This window comes from Rattus norvegicus, chromosome 4 (genome assembly GCF_036323735.1).
Source record: "Rattus norvegicus strain BN/NHsdMcwi chromosome 4, GRCr8, whole genome shotgun sequence".
Classification (NCBI taxonomy): Eukaryota; Metazoa; Chordata; class Mammalia; order Rodentia; family Muridae; genus Rattus; species Rattus norvegicus.
The window spans coordinates 15,264,808-15,281,782 of record NC_086022.1 but is presented as its reverse complement, the minus strand read 5'-3'; the positions used below and the strand labels follow the sequence as shown (position 1 = coordinate 15,281,782).

At 47.1% G+C, this 16,975-nt stretch overlaps 1 protein-coding gene across 27 annotated transcripts in view; it reads left to right on the top strand.

Annotated features, from left to right (window-relative positions):
- The window catches only part of Magi2 (membrane associated guanylate kinase, WW and PDZ domain containing 2), a 1,483,910-nt gene extending 1,480,645 nt beyond the window's left edge, over positions 1-3,265 (top strand). For 22 of the 27 annotated variants that reach the window (XM_063285370.1, XM_063285374.1, XM_063285367.1 and 19 more), the window contains one exon: positions 506-3,242. In XM_063285370.1, coding sequence (XP_063141440.1) covers positions 506-1,068 — 563 coding nt within the window. In that variant the 3' untranslated portion in view covers positions 1,069-3,242. Of the gene's footprint in view, positions 1-505 lie in introns of all 27 variants that reach the window. The other 5 variants (XM_063285366.1, XM_063285364.1, XM_063285362.1 and 2 more) reach the window with 3 other exon arrangements.
- The last annotated feature ends 13,710 nt before the right edge of the window (positions 3,266-16,975 follow it).

Genomic DNA, 16,975 nt, shown 5'->3' with positions numbered 1-16,975 from the left:
GCTGAGAATTGTGCTTTGAGCGACCCCTAACGGTTAAGAAAATCACTCTCCCGACTCCTTCGAGGAGGGCTCAGATCCCGGCTGTTAACTACTCCCCAGAATCGCCTAGGGCCTGCTAAAAAGAGACAAGCACCGGGTCGCTTCACTGGGACCTGCTGGCCGGGTCGCCGGGCAACCTGTATTTTCATGACCACCGTGAAGTCTGAGACCCGCTGATGTATTGTCAAATCTGTGTCCGTGCTTAGGTGTGACCCCAGAAGTAGAGCAGACCGGGGCAAAGGGATTAGAATAGGCCCGAGCTGGGCTTTGAACTCCTGTGCAATGGAGGCTTGGGTCGGGTGGGGGACGGAAGCCCTGGGAGAGGCTGGCTGCCCTCTGGGCAGTGGTGGGTGTGTGTGGCAGGGCCCTTGAGAGCAGCCACTTGGCTGCCAGCCCCGGTCCCCAGCGAAGGCAATTGGAGCGCAGGGACGCGGCTCGCACTAACGCCTGTGCTTCCTGTCCACAGACGAACCCTACGCCTGGAGCGCTGCCGCTGCCGCCGCCCCAGGCCTGCCGGAAGTAGGCGTCTCCCTCGAAGACATCCTCTCTCCATTCTCTCCATCACATCCAGCCCCACCCTCCGACCCTTCCCACCAGATAGGCCCAGACCCAACTTGGGATATCCAAAGGGAACACGACGTTAGGAAACCAAAGGAGCTTTCGGCCGGCGGCCAGAAGAAGCAGCGCCTGGGGGAGCAGAGGGAGCGCTCGGCGAGCCCGCAGCGCAGTGCAAGGCCCAGGCTGGAGGAGGTGCCAGGCGGCCAGGGGCGGCCCGAGGCCGGCAGGCCCGCCTCGGAGGCGGCCGATGGAAAGGAGGCGCTGCGCGGCCGGCGCGAGGGCCCCGGGGCCGCGGGCGCGCGGGAGGCCGAGGCCAAGGTGGGCGTGCGCTCGGGGGCCCGACCCGCAGCACGGCCCACGGGGGGCGGCCTGGCGCGCAAAGCGGCGGTGGCACCGGGGCCCTGGAAGGTGCCGGGCTCCGACAAGCTGCCGGGCGCCCTGCAGCCTGGCGCCTCGGCCGCGGGCAGATGAGCCCCGAGGCGGGGCCCCCGCCCGCCTCCCCGCAGGCCGATCTTCCTGGGTTCCGTCTGACGGCGTTTTAATTTATTTCCACTGTCACACGCATAGATCTACACGAGGCGCCGAGGCCCGGGAGCACCGGCGTGCGACGCGCGTGGGCGGCACGGCACGGTGTGCGCGCAGGCAGACCTAAACTGATCCTAAAGCCCCCGGTTCCATGGTGGGAGCTTTGGCAGCTATGGAAGAACCAAAATCACGCAAACATCACAGAGAGACAGTGCAGTGTAGCTTTAGTTTAAAAAGAGAAAAGAAAAAAGTTCCCCCCACTGCATGAAGGATTTGGATGTCATCCAAACTTTATATCAAGAAACTGGACAAGTTCAGAGCAATCACAAACTGGAATATCGCCTTAAAAAAAAAATCAAACTGCACGGAGCAAGCGGAAACTGAGACAAGATTATATCTTTTAATTGATCTAAAGTGTTGTAAATAAGTCGTTCTTGACATATCTAGACAGGGGTTAAAGGGTTTCTTTGAGACATCCAGAACTGTTCGCCCATGATACTGATACGTTTCCATGGCTCCCCCTTAGGCATCCACCGACGGTATTAGCAGCATCGTTCCCTGCCTACTGCAGGATGAGTTAGAAACCTAGTGAATTCATTGGTGTGGTGCCATTTTTACTGCCATTTCTGTGGTCAAGTCACATTTCTGTACATTTTCCGTAGTAGGGAAAAAAAAGGTTTAAAAATTGTATCCTAGGGAACAGTTTGCCGTAAGTCAGAATTTTGCAGGTTAGCTCGTAGATCTTAATTGGTTTTCCTCTAAAATAATGAGTTTGATAATCAAAAGACCATAATCTGTTTAATCGAGATTGACAGCGCTGCAGGTCCTTCCTGAAAAGGCCTTCCTGCCATCCCAGGCACTCGGAGATACGTAGCTGCTCTGTTAGCAATCTTCTATTTTACCTATTTTATGTCTTATTTTAAAGCTCTTCATTTGCACTTTGACAAAGTATTTGTCCTATATTTCTCAAATTAGAATCTCTAATATTGAAAGCATTATGATAACTAATTTATTTTCATTAAAGAACATGAGTCCTTTGGCATTCCTTTCTGCTTTCCTTATTTGATCTCCCTTTTGTTTCCATCTGGTTAGCTTTCGCCTTATATTCGCTAATGGTTTTTGTCACACTAATGATCTATAGATGCGCCTTTATGTTCCTGGGTTACCATCTCAGGTCAGTGATTGTCCCAGTAGTAAAAACTGTCGAACATTTACTTCAGTCAGCTATCCATTGGTATTTATTGTAGCTGCACATATTAAAAGACAAAATGTCTAAAGGCATTTTGCCATGAATATGTTTTGTATATGTGAGGCTTCAACCCTTCGGATATTCTGCCCCTTACACAAGTTCCAAAGCAAGTAAGACCCATCCCTCTCACTTGTCAAGTGAGTAAAAGGGGTCCGTCGAGCAGGGTCACAGGGAACTGCTGTCTCAAATGAGTCTCCCCCACTCTCTGGGCACTACCTAGTTTAATTTCCATCAGACATAAAGATAGTTCCACAAGCCAATATGGTCAAAAGCCTCATGTGAGGGGTATTGCAGCTTGTAAAAGTAATTTCCAAAATGAAACACATTCATCATAAACAAAAGCACAAACACATGTAGCGGTTTTAGACTTTTTGTTTAATCTCAATTCGTCTTTCTCCCCTGGACTAGAAATCCAGTCTAGTTTGCCATTAATTTATTGACTCTGGGTTTGGACAATGCTTCTGTAGTGTAACTGCACGTCCCAGTACTGTATCCTCTGACCTTTATTTTTTCACACGTTACAAAAGGAAAAGAGTGAAGATTACCCTTGCATAAACTCTAATTTGCACAGTTCACAGCTACTACTTGTGCAGTAGTTGCTTTATGCGGCTGTAATCTATAACCCGTGAAGACAGCACATCATCTAAAATCTCATTCCAAATAATATTTCTGTGTAGTGTTAGCTGTGAATTTACCCTGTACAGCTGTATCTCTATAAATATAATTCCGTGTATTAATAGTCACAGAAAGACTGTAAGTGAGCAACTATTTTTATGAAACGCACCACTATGGATAAATTAACTTTTACAGAAATCTTGTTTACTGTATGATATTCTAAAACACTGTCAAATAAAATATATATCCAAAAATCTTTTCCTTTTTCAGCTATATAAACCGTGTGTTAATTTTAATTTAGTAAGGATCAGGGGTTATTTTATTATTTATTACTTACTATTTATTTGGTTGGTTGGGTTTTGTTTTGGTTTTGGTTTTTTGTTCATTTGAGACATGTTTTCTCTGTGTAGCCCTGGCTGGCCTGAAACTCACTCTGTAGACCAGGCTGGCCTCGAACTCACAGAGATCCACCTGCCTCTGGCTCCTGAGTGCTGGGATTAAAGGCATGTGCCACCACTTCCCATCCCACCCCACAGCCCCCACCCCGGCTTTTTAAAGCTGTCCCTTTTTTCCCCCATAGATTTCTAAAGTATAACTTTAATGACCAAAATAGAACTTCTTTGAGACTTCAATACATGGAGAGAGCCTTTTTTTTTTTTCTCAGTAAACTGAAAGAAATCACCTCATGCTGTCTTATGCTGATATCACTTATGTTTTGGCCATATGGTTACTATATGAACACCTTAAATCCTTTTATGGGAAGTTATAGCATCAACATATATAACAGCAGTATTTCAATCCCAAACCAATGGCTGATTATCAGTTTTACCTTACACAGGAGAAAGATCCACGTCGGGGGGTTAGTCATGGAATTTTAGACCCAAGAGAACAGTTCTCAGCAACTGCTGCAAGGACTTTCCCCCCATTACATTAACAGAAGACCTAAAAGCCCAAACCTGTCAATCTTTCACTCCAGTACTATTTCCTTTATTAAACCAATCAGTTTCAGAAGTGAGGCAGGAAGTGGGAAATCAAACACTCTTTGAAATTGTGCAGTTTTGTCTTATTTTTAAAGGTGGACATGGTTAATTTACATTTTTTAAGAGCCAGTGAACAAGAAGACTAACACACATCCCTGACAAGCCACGAGCAGGCCGCAGCTGCCTCCAGCCTACCCATTTGCAACGGCTGTCTTGGAACACCAGCCAGCCCAGAGGCAGGGAAGCCTGTGACTTGCCTGGAAAAACTTCTGAAGCCTTTGCTGGCACAAGGCTCTCCACCAGCAGTCGACCCACCATTTCTGCAGCAGGGCGGGTGTGCTGAAATTCAGTCGGCCGACGCTTGTGTGGGACCTGAGTGTTATTTGGAAGTTTATAATCTTAGTAAGTTTTCCCCAGTGTGCAAGCTCATATCCGAACATGTATCTTTTCCACCCTTGTTTTGTTTTTTGTCTTGTTTTATTTGGGTTTTTTTGTTTGTTTTTGTTTTTGTTTGTTGTTGTTTAAGGCAAACTCACAGCAAAATAACCGAATAGCATCCCTACTAGTAGCAGGATTCTACTAGAACAAACTTCTTCAGACAACGTAGTCCCAGAGGGTGCCTATAAAGCCCCAAGAAAATGAGGGCACTCTGTCCAACAATAGGTTCAGAAGCGCATCTAGTTCATGTGGGGCCCTAATTAAATATATAGTGATTATGATTATTATCCGTAATAATAGCTATGGTTGTAAGCATTCGTGTATAAACAGTAGGGTAACACCCTAGAATTAAACAGAACCCTTGCTGGGCCTTCTGGAGCATGCTGCCCATGAGACACAACCTTGGGCACTCTGCAGCAACTCAGCTTTCCGTCACCACAGCTGGGGAAGGTTAACAGTAAGTTCCAGGGAGAGCCTCGCTCTTTCTGAGGGTTTTGAGAAGAGTTTGATGGAGCCCCACCTCCTAGGGTTCGGTGGGGGCCGCGTGGGACTAACTCCTAGAAAGGAACTTCATCTGGGAAAACCTAAGGCCACAAAACAATTTTGGATCTCCTGAAGATGGGAGTAAATTTCCTAAGACTGAGGAGATGGGACGGTTTGGTAGGTGGAAGCGCCCTGGAACTCACAGTGAAAGGAGAGAACTCTGGAAAAGTGTCGTCCTCCTTGGGTCCTCCTGCGGCACCCACACGTTCAAATCCATATGCGTATATCATATACACATAGTAGCAGTAGTAAAGTTTAATGGAGATCTTAAAACTCTAACAAAATGTGTCCATCCATGTGAAAGACATCTTTGCGATCTCATTCTAGCTAAGACGCCTTCACGCCACATCCGGGTGAATGTGAACCTTGCAGGCAATAACCAGGACGGAAAGCATTTAATCCATTTCATCAAATTCTGTTCTGTTCTTGCCTTCCGCTTGATCTCTGGCGCAGGCTGCATTCAGTGCCACTGCATCGCTGTATGGTGTGAATATTTTTAAGTAGTCCCAAACAGAGGTCTGAGGGAAGCAACCTTCAGGGAATTACACCAAACCGGCAAAGCCACGCACAGCAGCAGGGCATGCCCCTCTGTTCATTTAGGAGCCCATCTTTCAAGCTAAGACACTTTCAAGCTACACACTCATCTGAATTCTAAAATCAAGGCAGGCTGTCTATGCTGTGCGATTTGGCTAAGTCAGGGTTCTTCTGTTGAATTAATCACTTGGCCGTTCAGCTTGATCACAAAGCCTGGATTTGATAGGCAATTGCATTATACAGGAGAACTTTTCCATAAATGGTTTCTAATATACAAGTAGGAATTTAAAATGAAAATATATTTAAAGTACCCATGCAAGAAGAAATACCACCTTAAAACATTAGAATTCACGATTAAGACAATAGAAAAGGGGCCAGCTATTCGGCTTAGTAGGTAGAGCCTGAGGGATGAGTTCAATTCCTGAATCCTACATGAAGAGTTGACTTTGGAGCATATGCTGTCTGCTGAACTCTTAACATGGTCTCTATACTACATAAAATTAACAAATAGAATTAAATATTAATTCAGGTTGTAGCTCAGCTATAAGCAGAGTGGTCACCTTGCATACGGGAAACTCACCAGCTTTAAACTGAGTTTTGAGGTCAGTCTGGGCTACATGAAACCATCTCAAAAATTACAGATATTAAATTAGAAATGAAATTATATCTAAAGTTATTTCAGGACTATGTGTTCATAGATAAACCTCCTTCATTTAGTACATGTGCTGATTTGAATAGGTGTGGCCACCCCAGAGACTCGTCTCTTGGAATGCTCGCCCCACAGGAAGTGACACTATTAGGAGGTGTGGCCGTGTTAGAGGAAGTGCGTCACTATGGGGGCGGGCTTCGAGGTCGGGCTTCGAGGTCCGGCTTCGTCGAGGTCTCCTATGCTCAAGCTGTGCTCAGTGTACATATACACAGTCTTCTCCTTGCTGCCTTTGGATTAAGATGAAGAACTCTCAGCTGCTTCTCCAGCACCGTGTCTGCCCGCAGGCTGTCAAGCGTCCCACCATGACGATAATGGACTAAGTCTCTGAAACTGTAAGCCAACCCCAATGAAATGTTTTCCTTTAGAAGAGCTGCCTTGGTCATGGAATCTCTTCACAGCAATGAAACCCTAACTAAAACAGTACATACGTGTTCTTAAAAGTTGTTGGGAACATTACAGGTAAACATAATCCAGCCTGTAGTCTCGGTCTGTCTGTTCTCTAGGTAGGGGACCAAGACATTGACAGTCAAAATGCAGAATTCTACAGGATGCATGCATAATTAGAAGAGGTCCTGGATAATTGGCTTTTTTTTTTCTTTTTTTGGTGATTTTTAAGGAACGCCTTGATTTTAAGAGGCAGAAAGGTATAAGAACAGCTTAAGTAAAAGAAAAAAAATCCTATTTCTATGGAATTGGGAAATTTAAAAGACTGTTGGGGGAATTGGAAGCCAGTATTTTGACTGAGAGAATGGGGGAGTGTGCAGATGCAGAGAACGACGAAGCACAATGCTGCTTGCAAATCACGGGAAAGGAAAATCAGCACAGGACTCTGCAGATCAGTCTCAGCCACTGCTCAGAAGTCCATGCATGCGCAAAAGAGACGATCCGGCAGGCGCTTCCTCAGTCAGGGTGAAAATAAAGAGGCCTGCACTCATGGACTAGAGACAGCGAGCTCCATTGGGCTACAGAGAAGGAAGACAGGCAGACCTTGGGATCAGTAATGGTCAGTAGTGGGGAATAATATAGACTTAAAGCCTGGGCGAATGGTGAAAGATCTACCTGGGGCTTCACTAAGGTTTCGGCATGCAAAGGTTGAGGTTAGCCAGCCAGTTAACCAGCCAGTGGTTGAGGTTAACCAGCCAGTTAACCAGCCAGTGGTTGAGGTTAACCAGCCAGTTAACCAGCCAGTGGTTGAGGTTAACCAACCAGTTAACAAGCTAGTGGTTGAGGTTAACCAGCCAGTGGTTGAGGTTAACCAGCCAGTGGTTGAGGTTAACCAGCCAGTTAACCAGCCAGTGGTTGAGGTTAACCAGCCAGTTAACCAGCCAGTGGTTGAGGTTAACCAGCCAGTGGTTGAGGTTAACCAGCCAGTTAACCAGCCAGTGGTTGAGGTTAACCAGCCAGTGGTTGAGGTTAAACAGCCAATTAACCAGCCAGTGGTTGAGGTTAACCAGCCAGTGGTTGTGTACCACAACGGGTTTGCTTCAAACCTGGTATGGATGGAGACTGAGGCCCTCCTACCCCACCTCCAGAGTCACATGTTATCAAGTAGGATGGGCCCTGCGCATCAAGATTTTTAGAAAAACTTCTCAAGGAGCCTTAATTGTGAAGCCCACCACCTTAGAAGGAGGGAGGGAAAGGTAGTGTTTTAAAGGTAGAGAAAGGGCAAGACCACACTTTGGAGGCTGGTACAGAAAGATGGGTCAAGAAGGAGTCGTTAGTGAGAGTGGACACTACGACCATGTCTTCTAGGGACGATACGGTTCACCAAATATGGGATGGCTGTTAGCATCCACACCTGCAACAGTGTTGCTCGAGGTAGGACCAAGTACTTTGATTACTGGAGGATCCAGAGAAGCTTGGGTAAGGAAGCAGGAACCATGAGGACCTAGGGCACTGTCAGCTCAGAGGGAAGGTTGGACAGAAGGTGATGGCTACTTTTGGTTCAGACACAATGTTTTCCCTTCTTTCAGCTCAGAAGGTGACAGAGAAGGGGACAAACAGAGGGTGTGGATGTCAGAAGTCCCAGGGGAAATGGAGGGAGGAAGGAAAGAGGCTCGCATAGGGATGGGGAGATGTTGAAGGAAAGCATTTTTCCCAAGATGGTAAAACCTAACGGATTTAGAGAAACATTGGGTCAAGGAAAGAGAACAATCAGATTAAAGAAGTTCACGTCACCCTGTAGGTTATACATGCAACACTAAACACAAGAAAAGACTTTCCTAGATGCCTGAATCAAGAGAACACAAAAGGAAACAAGAGAACAGTAAGGACGGGGGACCTTCATGGAGCCAAGTCAATCCCAGGTCTGCCTTACGGCAAAGCCTGGTGCTTCCTAAATGCAGCTCTTGAGCAAATGAATATTCTTCTAAAACAGCATTCTGTGAGCACAAGCAATTTAAAACCACTGTTTATCTGCTAGGTTTCAGAAGCAGGAGATGCTGTCCTTGAGACTCCCTGGGGCCTGCTCTGCATAACTCATAGGCTCCTGTGCAGACCTGGTCCCACCCCAACCCTGGTCTTGGGCTAAGAGCCAAGAGCGTGACAGACGGGGTTAACCTGACATTAGAGTTATGGCTCTGGATGTTTATAGACACTGAACCCCTCTAATAGGACACTACAAATATCTCCATTTGGTCCTCAAACTATGTAAAATGGGAATAGAAAATATTTTGTTTTCAGACATGGAAAAGCCGTATGCCTGGAGACGAACCAAGTTCGCACAGCTACAGAGAAGCCCAACACACAGCCCCCAAATGCAAAGCCAAGGAGGAGGAGGAGAGCCAACAGAGTGGGCGGATTGTAGGGGCTCATACATTGCTCAGAAGGAAGCATCGACAGTGGTCCCAGTGCTGTAGTGCCAAACGTGGGGGCCTTCTCACGTCAAGTGACTAAAAATAGCTCTTAACTGAAGAACTGAGATGAATTAATGAAAGCACGCCACACTTAAAAATATCTGCAAACCATTTGTCTTTAGGCAAAGGCCACATGCAGCCAAGCAAGCCTGCTGAGCCTCTGAGGAGGGGAGTGTCATAAACACATGAAAGAAGGCCACAAAGCTTGGGGGAACACGGCTGGGTAGCCATAGAGTGCTTCAAAAGAGACACGACCGTGGCTACCAGTATCCATCTGCCCCATGGCCTTCCAAAGAGGCATAGGAAAAGAAGACTCGGTATATTTCCTCATTACTTCTTTGTCACCTAAGAATCCTTGAGTTTTTGCTTCTTCAACTGGGTTTCCAACTCCACGATGCCCTTAAAGTTCCTCGGCAAAACGTGATCACACACAACTGCTATCAGGCAAGACCGAGAACACACAAACAGGGCCCCACACGGGTACACACAAGAGAGATCCACACCGACAGATATGAAGGTCAGTATGCATACACCCGGGAACCCCCGTCTTAACATTCATGACTAACTAGCAGATAGAGTCATTTTGAAAGCAGGAGCGTGTGTAACCAGCTTTCAAGCTGAGAACAGTTGAGGGTGCCTTAGTTGAACCTGACAGAGTGCATATCTCGCAGGTGTATTTACCAGTACTAGCACCACGGATGGAAAGGTATGTAAACACTACCAGTAGCACCCCAAATGTCCACAGATTCCTCCTCGTTGGCATCCATGGAGACTGGCACTCGGGCAGTGGAACTACACCAGCAGGTTGCTGGTTTCACAGGTCCAGTGTGCCGAGAGATAGAAGATAAACCAGATCAGGGAGCATCAGTGGAGAAAGGTGTCAGGGAAAGCTCCTCAGGAGGGAGCTGGAGGCTCTACTGAATGTGAGGAATGTCGGGGCCTCCCACAGCACCCCCGTAGCAGAGACCACAGAGCCCAGGCCAGAGGAGGCCAAGGTGACCAAAGACGGTCCTGGTTTGAAACTGGATACTGTGCTCTGGCAAATCTTCAACTCTGGACAGCTTACTCACCTACAGGGGACTGACAGGGCCTGGGAGGCACAGATGAGGGGACTTTGACAGAAGCCAGTCACCCAGGATGCAGAGGACCAGAGAAAGCATATGGATCCATAGAACATGGATCATATGGGGGAATAATAGGCTTTGTCCAAGCCTTAGGCAGCAAGAAGCTACTGATTGTGTGTGTGTGTGTGTGTGTGTGTGTGTGTGTGTGTACATGAGGGGGGATTAAAGGACAATGGAGTGTGTCAGGCAATTTTGGGGTTTTGTGTCGCGCACCTAATGTCCCTCCAGTAAGAACGACGCGCGGCAACAGGATTCTTCTGCGAACAAGCCTTTACTGTGTTACAGCTCTTCTCAGTGTTACAGCTCTTCTCAGTGTTACAGCTCTCTTGAACAGGGACTCCGAGCAGCAAAGTCGCTAGACTTATATACACAACAGTATGCTAATTATCTCTCAGGGATTGGTGGGGCTTGGATCACCCCACTACTTGTCCTCCAGTGATTGGCGGAGAATGAATCACCTCATTAGCATATTAACGGTCAACTGACACCTGGTGCATAAACTGCACATGTGCAGTACCGCTGTTCACCACTAGAGGGAGCCCTAGCAAGGGGACAAGCCTGCACATGCGCAGTAAGTCGTTTATATCCAGACAAGGCTGGATGTCGGCGCCATCTTTGTTTCGCCGCACCGCTCTCTACAGTTTTGGTTTTGGTTTTTCCTTGTCCCCCAGCCCCCTTTAAAGACAAGATCTCTCACTGGCCTGGATAGGCTAAGCTGACTGGACAGGGATCTGCCTGCCTCTGCTTTCTCAGCTCTGGAATTACAAGTGGATATCACCACACTTGGCTTCCCTGATGGGCAAGGAGAGCTCCGAGTTCAAAGCCAGCCTGGTACAGAGCAAGTTCCAGGTAGAGAAAGGCTTACGTCGTCCAGGAATGGTGGCACACAACTTCAATCCCAAACAATGGAAGTCAACTTAGTTTGCAGAAGGAAGCAAGCACCCATGTTTGAAAGCGATGTCTAATTGAGCGTCAGACAAAGTGACAAATCAGAGGAAGACTTGACAGAATAGGATATGCCCAACTCACCCAAGAAAGGAGAGGAAGCTACTGAAGGGGCAGTGAGAGAAGGAGGTAGAGGCAAGTATTAGCAGGAGAGTTTTACAGAGTCAGGTTACAGAGAGAACAGGCTAGACACAGGCGAAGACAGAAGGAGGCAGAGAATGAGAAGGAGCCAGAAGATTAGAACAGACTGCCAGAGTTAGTGTGAGGCCAAGCAGAGCAATTCAGTAAGAAACTAAGAGAGGCCAGATTAAATCAGCATGAAGTTTGAGCCACAACAGCTGAGTTGAACCAGCCAGCCACAGTTCAGAAAGAACTAGAAAGGGTGAGCTTATTCAGCAGTAAGCCTCAGAGGCTGAAAACATTCTAGGCCTGGACAAGACTCTGCAGAGGCTGGAAGCTTCCAGGACTAGGCCTAGGTTAGCAGACAGAGGCAGGAGAATTACAACAGGTAAATAAAAGTAGCTTTTACATCCCCCATGGGTGTGGCTGACTATGTTAGTGGCCGTTTCTGGTAAGAGTGGCAGACTGCCGTTTTCTCTCCAGTTTGCAGCTGTGTCTACAAAAGTCTGGCCCAGAAGCCCGTTCTCTGAGCATCACTTGAGAAGAAAGCTAGTTTCCGGGGCTCATCCAGGGGCTTTCTCTATAGCAAACCCTGCAGTTATTTCCCCTAGATTGTTCTTGCTTGTACACAGGCTCAGTCTCATCCTTGAAACCAGGAGGACCTGAGCAGGCTTGGCCTCAACTCTATTTCAGGAAGTCAAGGCCAGGGCCAGAGTGATGGCAACAGCCCTTCTTCAGGCCTTCCTTGCTCAAACCGCAGAGAGACTTTCCATGAATATTCTTGGCTATATTCTAGCACACCAGCGCCAGCTGGTCAGGACCCTTAGATGCACTTGGCCAAGCCACTGCAAAAGTTTGCTGGAATTGTGCAATAGTTTTCTGCCAGTTCAGCACCCACATTCCCTCTGCTTCTCTGTTGCAACAACCTCTCCTCCAGAATGCATACACGCACGCACACATGCACGAGCACGATCACACATGCACTCTTCTCATTCGATTTCCTGCAATACATGTCAACAGCCTTTAAGTGGAAAGTGGAAACACTTTAGGGGTGAACCATTCTGCTCAGCTTCAGCCCTGCATCCTATACCAAAACCTGATACTCAGACCTTTGGCAGAGTGACTCAAGCTTCAGGTAGGACCTCTCCAGACCCAAGAGCCTTCTGGTCTCTTCTCTTCTGACCCTCCCACCAGAAGACTCACATTACTCCTGACAGTCCTGTAGGCATAAATGTTTTGCAACCTACTTTTACTAAGGGTTCAACCTCTCCTCGGCAGCCACAGACTAGTCCTCTCGGCAGGCAGACATCAGGTGCGACCCAGCAGCTGCAGTTCAATCCTGAAGAAACCACAGGGCTTGCCAACCGGCCTGAGGGGAGGCCACAGGACCTCACAAGCAGTTCTTGAGCAAGTTTCTCTCTAAGATGGCTTCACCACAAGTTGAGCTCAACAATGCTACATAAGGTGAGCCAATGCACGCTTGTCTTAGCATAGAGTACGGAGCCAGAGCAAACCAAACCAAGGCTCAGTGCTCGTCTCCCACTGTCTGTGGGGTCAAGCATCCTTTCACGTGTTCGCTATAACAAAACATCCTTCTACCTGTGTCTGCTTCAGGAAAACATTCCCGTGTCTGCTTTAGCAAGACAGCCTTTCACCTGTGTGCTCCAGCAAGACATCATGTGACATCATAACTGACTGTCCAAAGAAACTAGAAGCTTCCATTTCACAGTCCCCAGATATAAATTCATTACTTTTAATCCCCCCTCTTTTACTACTGTTGTTAAATACCTTAAAAAAGAAAAAAAAAGATTTATGCCTGGTGTGTTAGCACACGCCTTTAATCCCAGGATTAAGAGGCAGGTGGATCGATTTAAGTTCAAGGGCAGCCTGGTCTACATAGTGAGGTTCAGGCCAGCAAAGCTACACAGTGAGGTCCTTTCCTTAAAAAACAAAAAGTGTGTGTATGATTGTGTGTGTGTGATTGTGTGTGTGTGATTGGGTGTGTGTGATTGCATGTGTGTGATTGCGTGTGTGTGTGATTGTGTGATTGTGAGTGATTGCGTGTGTGTGATTGTGTGATTGTGTGATTATATGTGTGTGATTGTGTGTATATGATTGTGTGTGTGATTGTGTGTATATGATTGTGTGTATGTGTCTGTGCGTGATTGTGTGTGTATGACTGTATGTGTGTGATTGTGTGTGTGATTGTGTGTGTATGATTGTGTATGTGTGATTGTGTGTGTATGATTGTATGTGTGTGATTATGTGTGTATGATTATGTGTGTGAGTTTGTGGGTGTGTGTGTGTGCACTCCCGCCATGTCTGTGTGTGAGTTACGTGTTCTCACCTGTGTACACATGCACACAGAGGCCAGGAGAGGATGCCAAGGGTCTTCCTCCACCACACTTTACCTGTGCCTCCCTGAATCTAGGGCTCATGTTTTCTGAAGTGGGCGGCAAGTGCCTCTGCCACGCTCAGACCTGGGCTTAGAAGAGGGCAAGAAATGCCCTCCTTGTGACCTGGGTGTGGGGATCCAAACCCTGGTTGTTGGGATGGCTTGCCAAATAGGTTTAGCTGCTGAGCCAAGTCTCCACGTCCTGTTTTAATCTTGAGTCAACAAATACAAAACAAGACTGCTCTTTCCTAAGGGGTGCGTCATCAAGTGGCACAGGACAAGGGTTGGGTGAGGCTCAGGGTATAATTAGGTACAGGTCTTTGAAAGCATAAAGCAGGACCCAGGACTCAGGCACACATAATAAGGGGTGGAGGGACAACTCTGTCTTTAGTCAACATGATGCTTAAGAAATGACAGCCAGGTATCAGATAATTACCTTATGACAGAAGAGTCACCTAAAGCTTATTTCCCTCCCAGGGACTAGGCCAGGGGTTTCCCTCCATCTACTGAGCTGGAGCTTCATGCTTCTGTCCTCCTCGCCTTCTGAAAGAATAGTCTGAGCACCAGTGGGTGGCCCTGCTACCTCCAGGGGAGTGCTGGCTAGGGTTAGGGATCCCACCTAGGGTCAGATATGCACCCTGACAGAGTGCCCCAGACACACAAAGCCTTGGAAAGCAGGGCCCTGGAACCTCAGAGCCTGTAACCTCCAGACAGCTAAAAAGTAATGGAGTCCCAGATCCCTGCCATTCATATTCTATTGAAATCCAGTGAGTCCCTGGGAGAGCTTTGAAATGTATCCCAGTCCAGCACAGCTACAAACCAGAGAGCCACAGGACAAGCTTTAACAGACAAACAGCCATTTCAGCCCCAAGTGATGGACAGATAGACGTTTCTGACCCAAGAATACTCTACACTTTCCCACTGTGAGGGAGAATATGTCTTCATTTTCCCTAGAAACTGTCTCAGAAGAAAGGCATTGTGGGGATTTTCCCAGTCCCCACTGTAAAGTTGTTGCTCTGTGTCCCGACATTCTGACCTGCAGATGTTTTCCCACAATGCATCATATCCACCCAGTACCTGCTTCTCACCTCTCCTCCATTCCCCAGTCACCTCATCTTCTGAACAAAGCCAAGGCATTTGACCACACGTCAACAAACCTTCTTTATAAAGTGTTGGGTAAGAACTATGGCTTCCCAGGCCATGTTGCCTCTGTTAATGATTAGCTCCACCACTGTGGCCTGAGAAGAGCCACAGGCAAAACAGAGATGAGTTCTCATGGTACAAATGCCATGCGAGAAGACACAGCTCCTTAGTAAGCGACTTGATGCCTGACTCCAAGGAAAATAGAAACTTCCCAAGGGCAGGGGTTGTTACTGTCCCATTCCTTGATCTGGTCCTGGCTTCAGAGATGGAGACTGAAGGACAGGGAAATGGCAGGCACATAGACAGTAGCACAGAACAGTGCAGAAGCATAGTCACACATCTATGGCCAGCGACTTCAGCAAAGACACAACGGCAATTCAGTGGAGGAGGTCATGCGTTTCAACAGCTGAGATCCTCGTGTCAGGGGAAAAAAATACATCTTCATTTTTTTACATCTCGTACTACACGCCACGTTTAACTTAAAACAGGTCATGGGGTCAGTTGGATAGCTTTACGGGCAAAGACAATTGTTACCAACCCTGACCACTGAAGTTCCAGCCCAAGTCACACAGGGAAGAAGAGAACTAATGTGGGTAAGCTCTCCTCTGAGATCCATATGTACACTGTACCACCCACATGCCCACTGTAATGGTTGGAATGGGGACGGCTCCCAAGGGCTCTTATATTTGAATGGTGCCTATGGCTTTGTTGGAGGAAGTGTATTACTAGGGGTGAGCTTGGAGGTTTCAAAAGACTGAGATCATATCACTATCTCTCTCCTCCTCCTCCCCTTCCCTGTCTCTCTCCCTCCCTCTCCTGCCCCCCCTTCCCTTCCCCCTCCCCCTCCCCCTCCCCCTCTCCCTGTCCCTCTCCCCTTCCCTCTCCACCTGAGTCTTATACTTGTATATTAGGATGTAGGCTCTCAGCTATTACTGCGGTGCCATGCCTGCCCGCCTGCCTGCCTGCTGCCATGCTCCCTCCATGACAGTCATGGACTCACCCTCTGACACTGAAAGCCCCTTAGAAACTCTTCTTCAGGTACCCTTGGTCAGGGTATCTTAGCGCAGCAATGGAAAAGTAACTGGGACACCCACACAGAACACATAAAATAAGTAATTTTAAAATTTTAACGGATTTTTGACCTCTTGGTCAAAACCTAAATATTTGATAAGTTGAACTTAAAAAATTTATATCTCTTATCTTCAAAAGACAATAAAAATTAAAAAGAAAACATATCGGGAAACCATAAACACGAACCTATGATAAAAGCCTCATGCCAGAACATTGAGTCCAAAAAGTCAGTAACAAAAACAATTCCATTTTTAAAAGAGATATTAGTAATTAGGGATATCAAAAGCCAAACAGAAAGAGCGATTTTTTTTATCATCAATAATGGCTCCATCTTTTAAATTGACATGAACTACTGATCAAAATGCAGCAAGGCATAACCAGCTAGGAAAATCATTTGGCAGCCCTTCTTACAAAGCTAAAACATGGTTACCTAGCAGTCCCACTCTAAGGTGTCAACTCAAGAGAAATGAACATTAAATCCATATGAAAACCTGTATACAAATGCTTTTGCTGACTCTAACTCCATTTCCCAAGACCCAGAAACGATTCAGATATCCTTCAACTCGTGAATGCACAGCCAACTTGCAGAAAGTCTTTACGAGAGGACACCACTCGCCAAGAGAAAGGAATACATTTATATTCAAGGGACACGGTTTCTTGGACACTTTTCTATATCTGTGAAAAGACACCATGACCAAGGCAATGTACAAAAGGAAGCATCTAATCAGGAACTTGCTTCCAGGTTCAGAGTCCATGATCGTCATGGCGGGATGAGTGGTGGCAGGCAGGCAGGCAGGCAGGCAGGCAGGCAGGGCACTGGGGCAGCCACTGAGGTCTTACATCTGATCCATAAGCACAAAGCAGAGAAAGCTACCTGGGGATGGTATGGCCTTTAAAACCTTAAAGCTTGCACCCAGGGGTTGGGGATTTAGCTCAGTGGTAGAGCGCTTGCCTAGGAAGCCCAAGGCCCTGGGTTCGGTCCCCAGCTCTGGAAAAAAAAAAAAAAAAAAGAACCAAAAAAAAAAAAAAAAAAAAAAGCTTGCTCCCAGTGACACACCTTATCCAAGAAGGCTAATCCCTCCCAAACCGTTCCATCAGCGGGGGATCAAGCATTCAAATACATGAGCCTAAG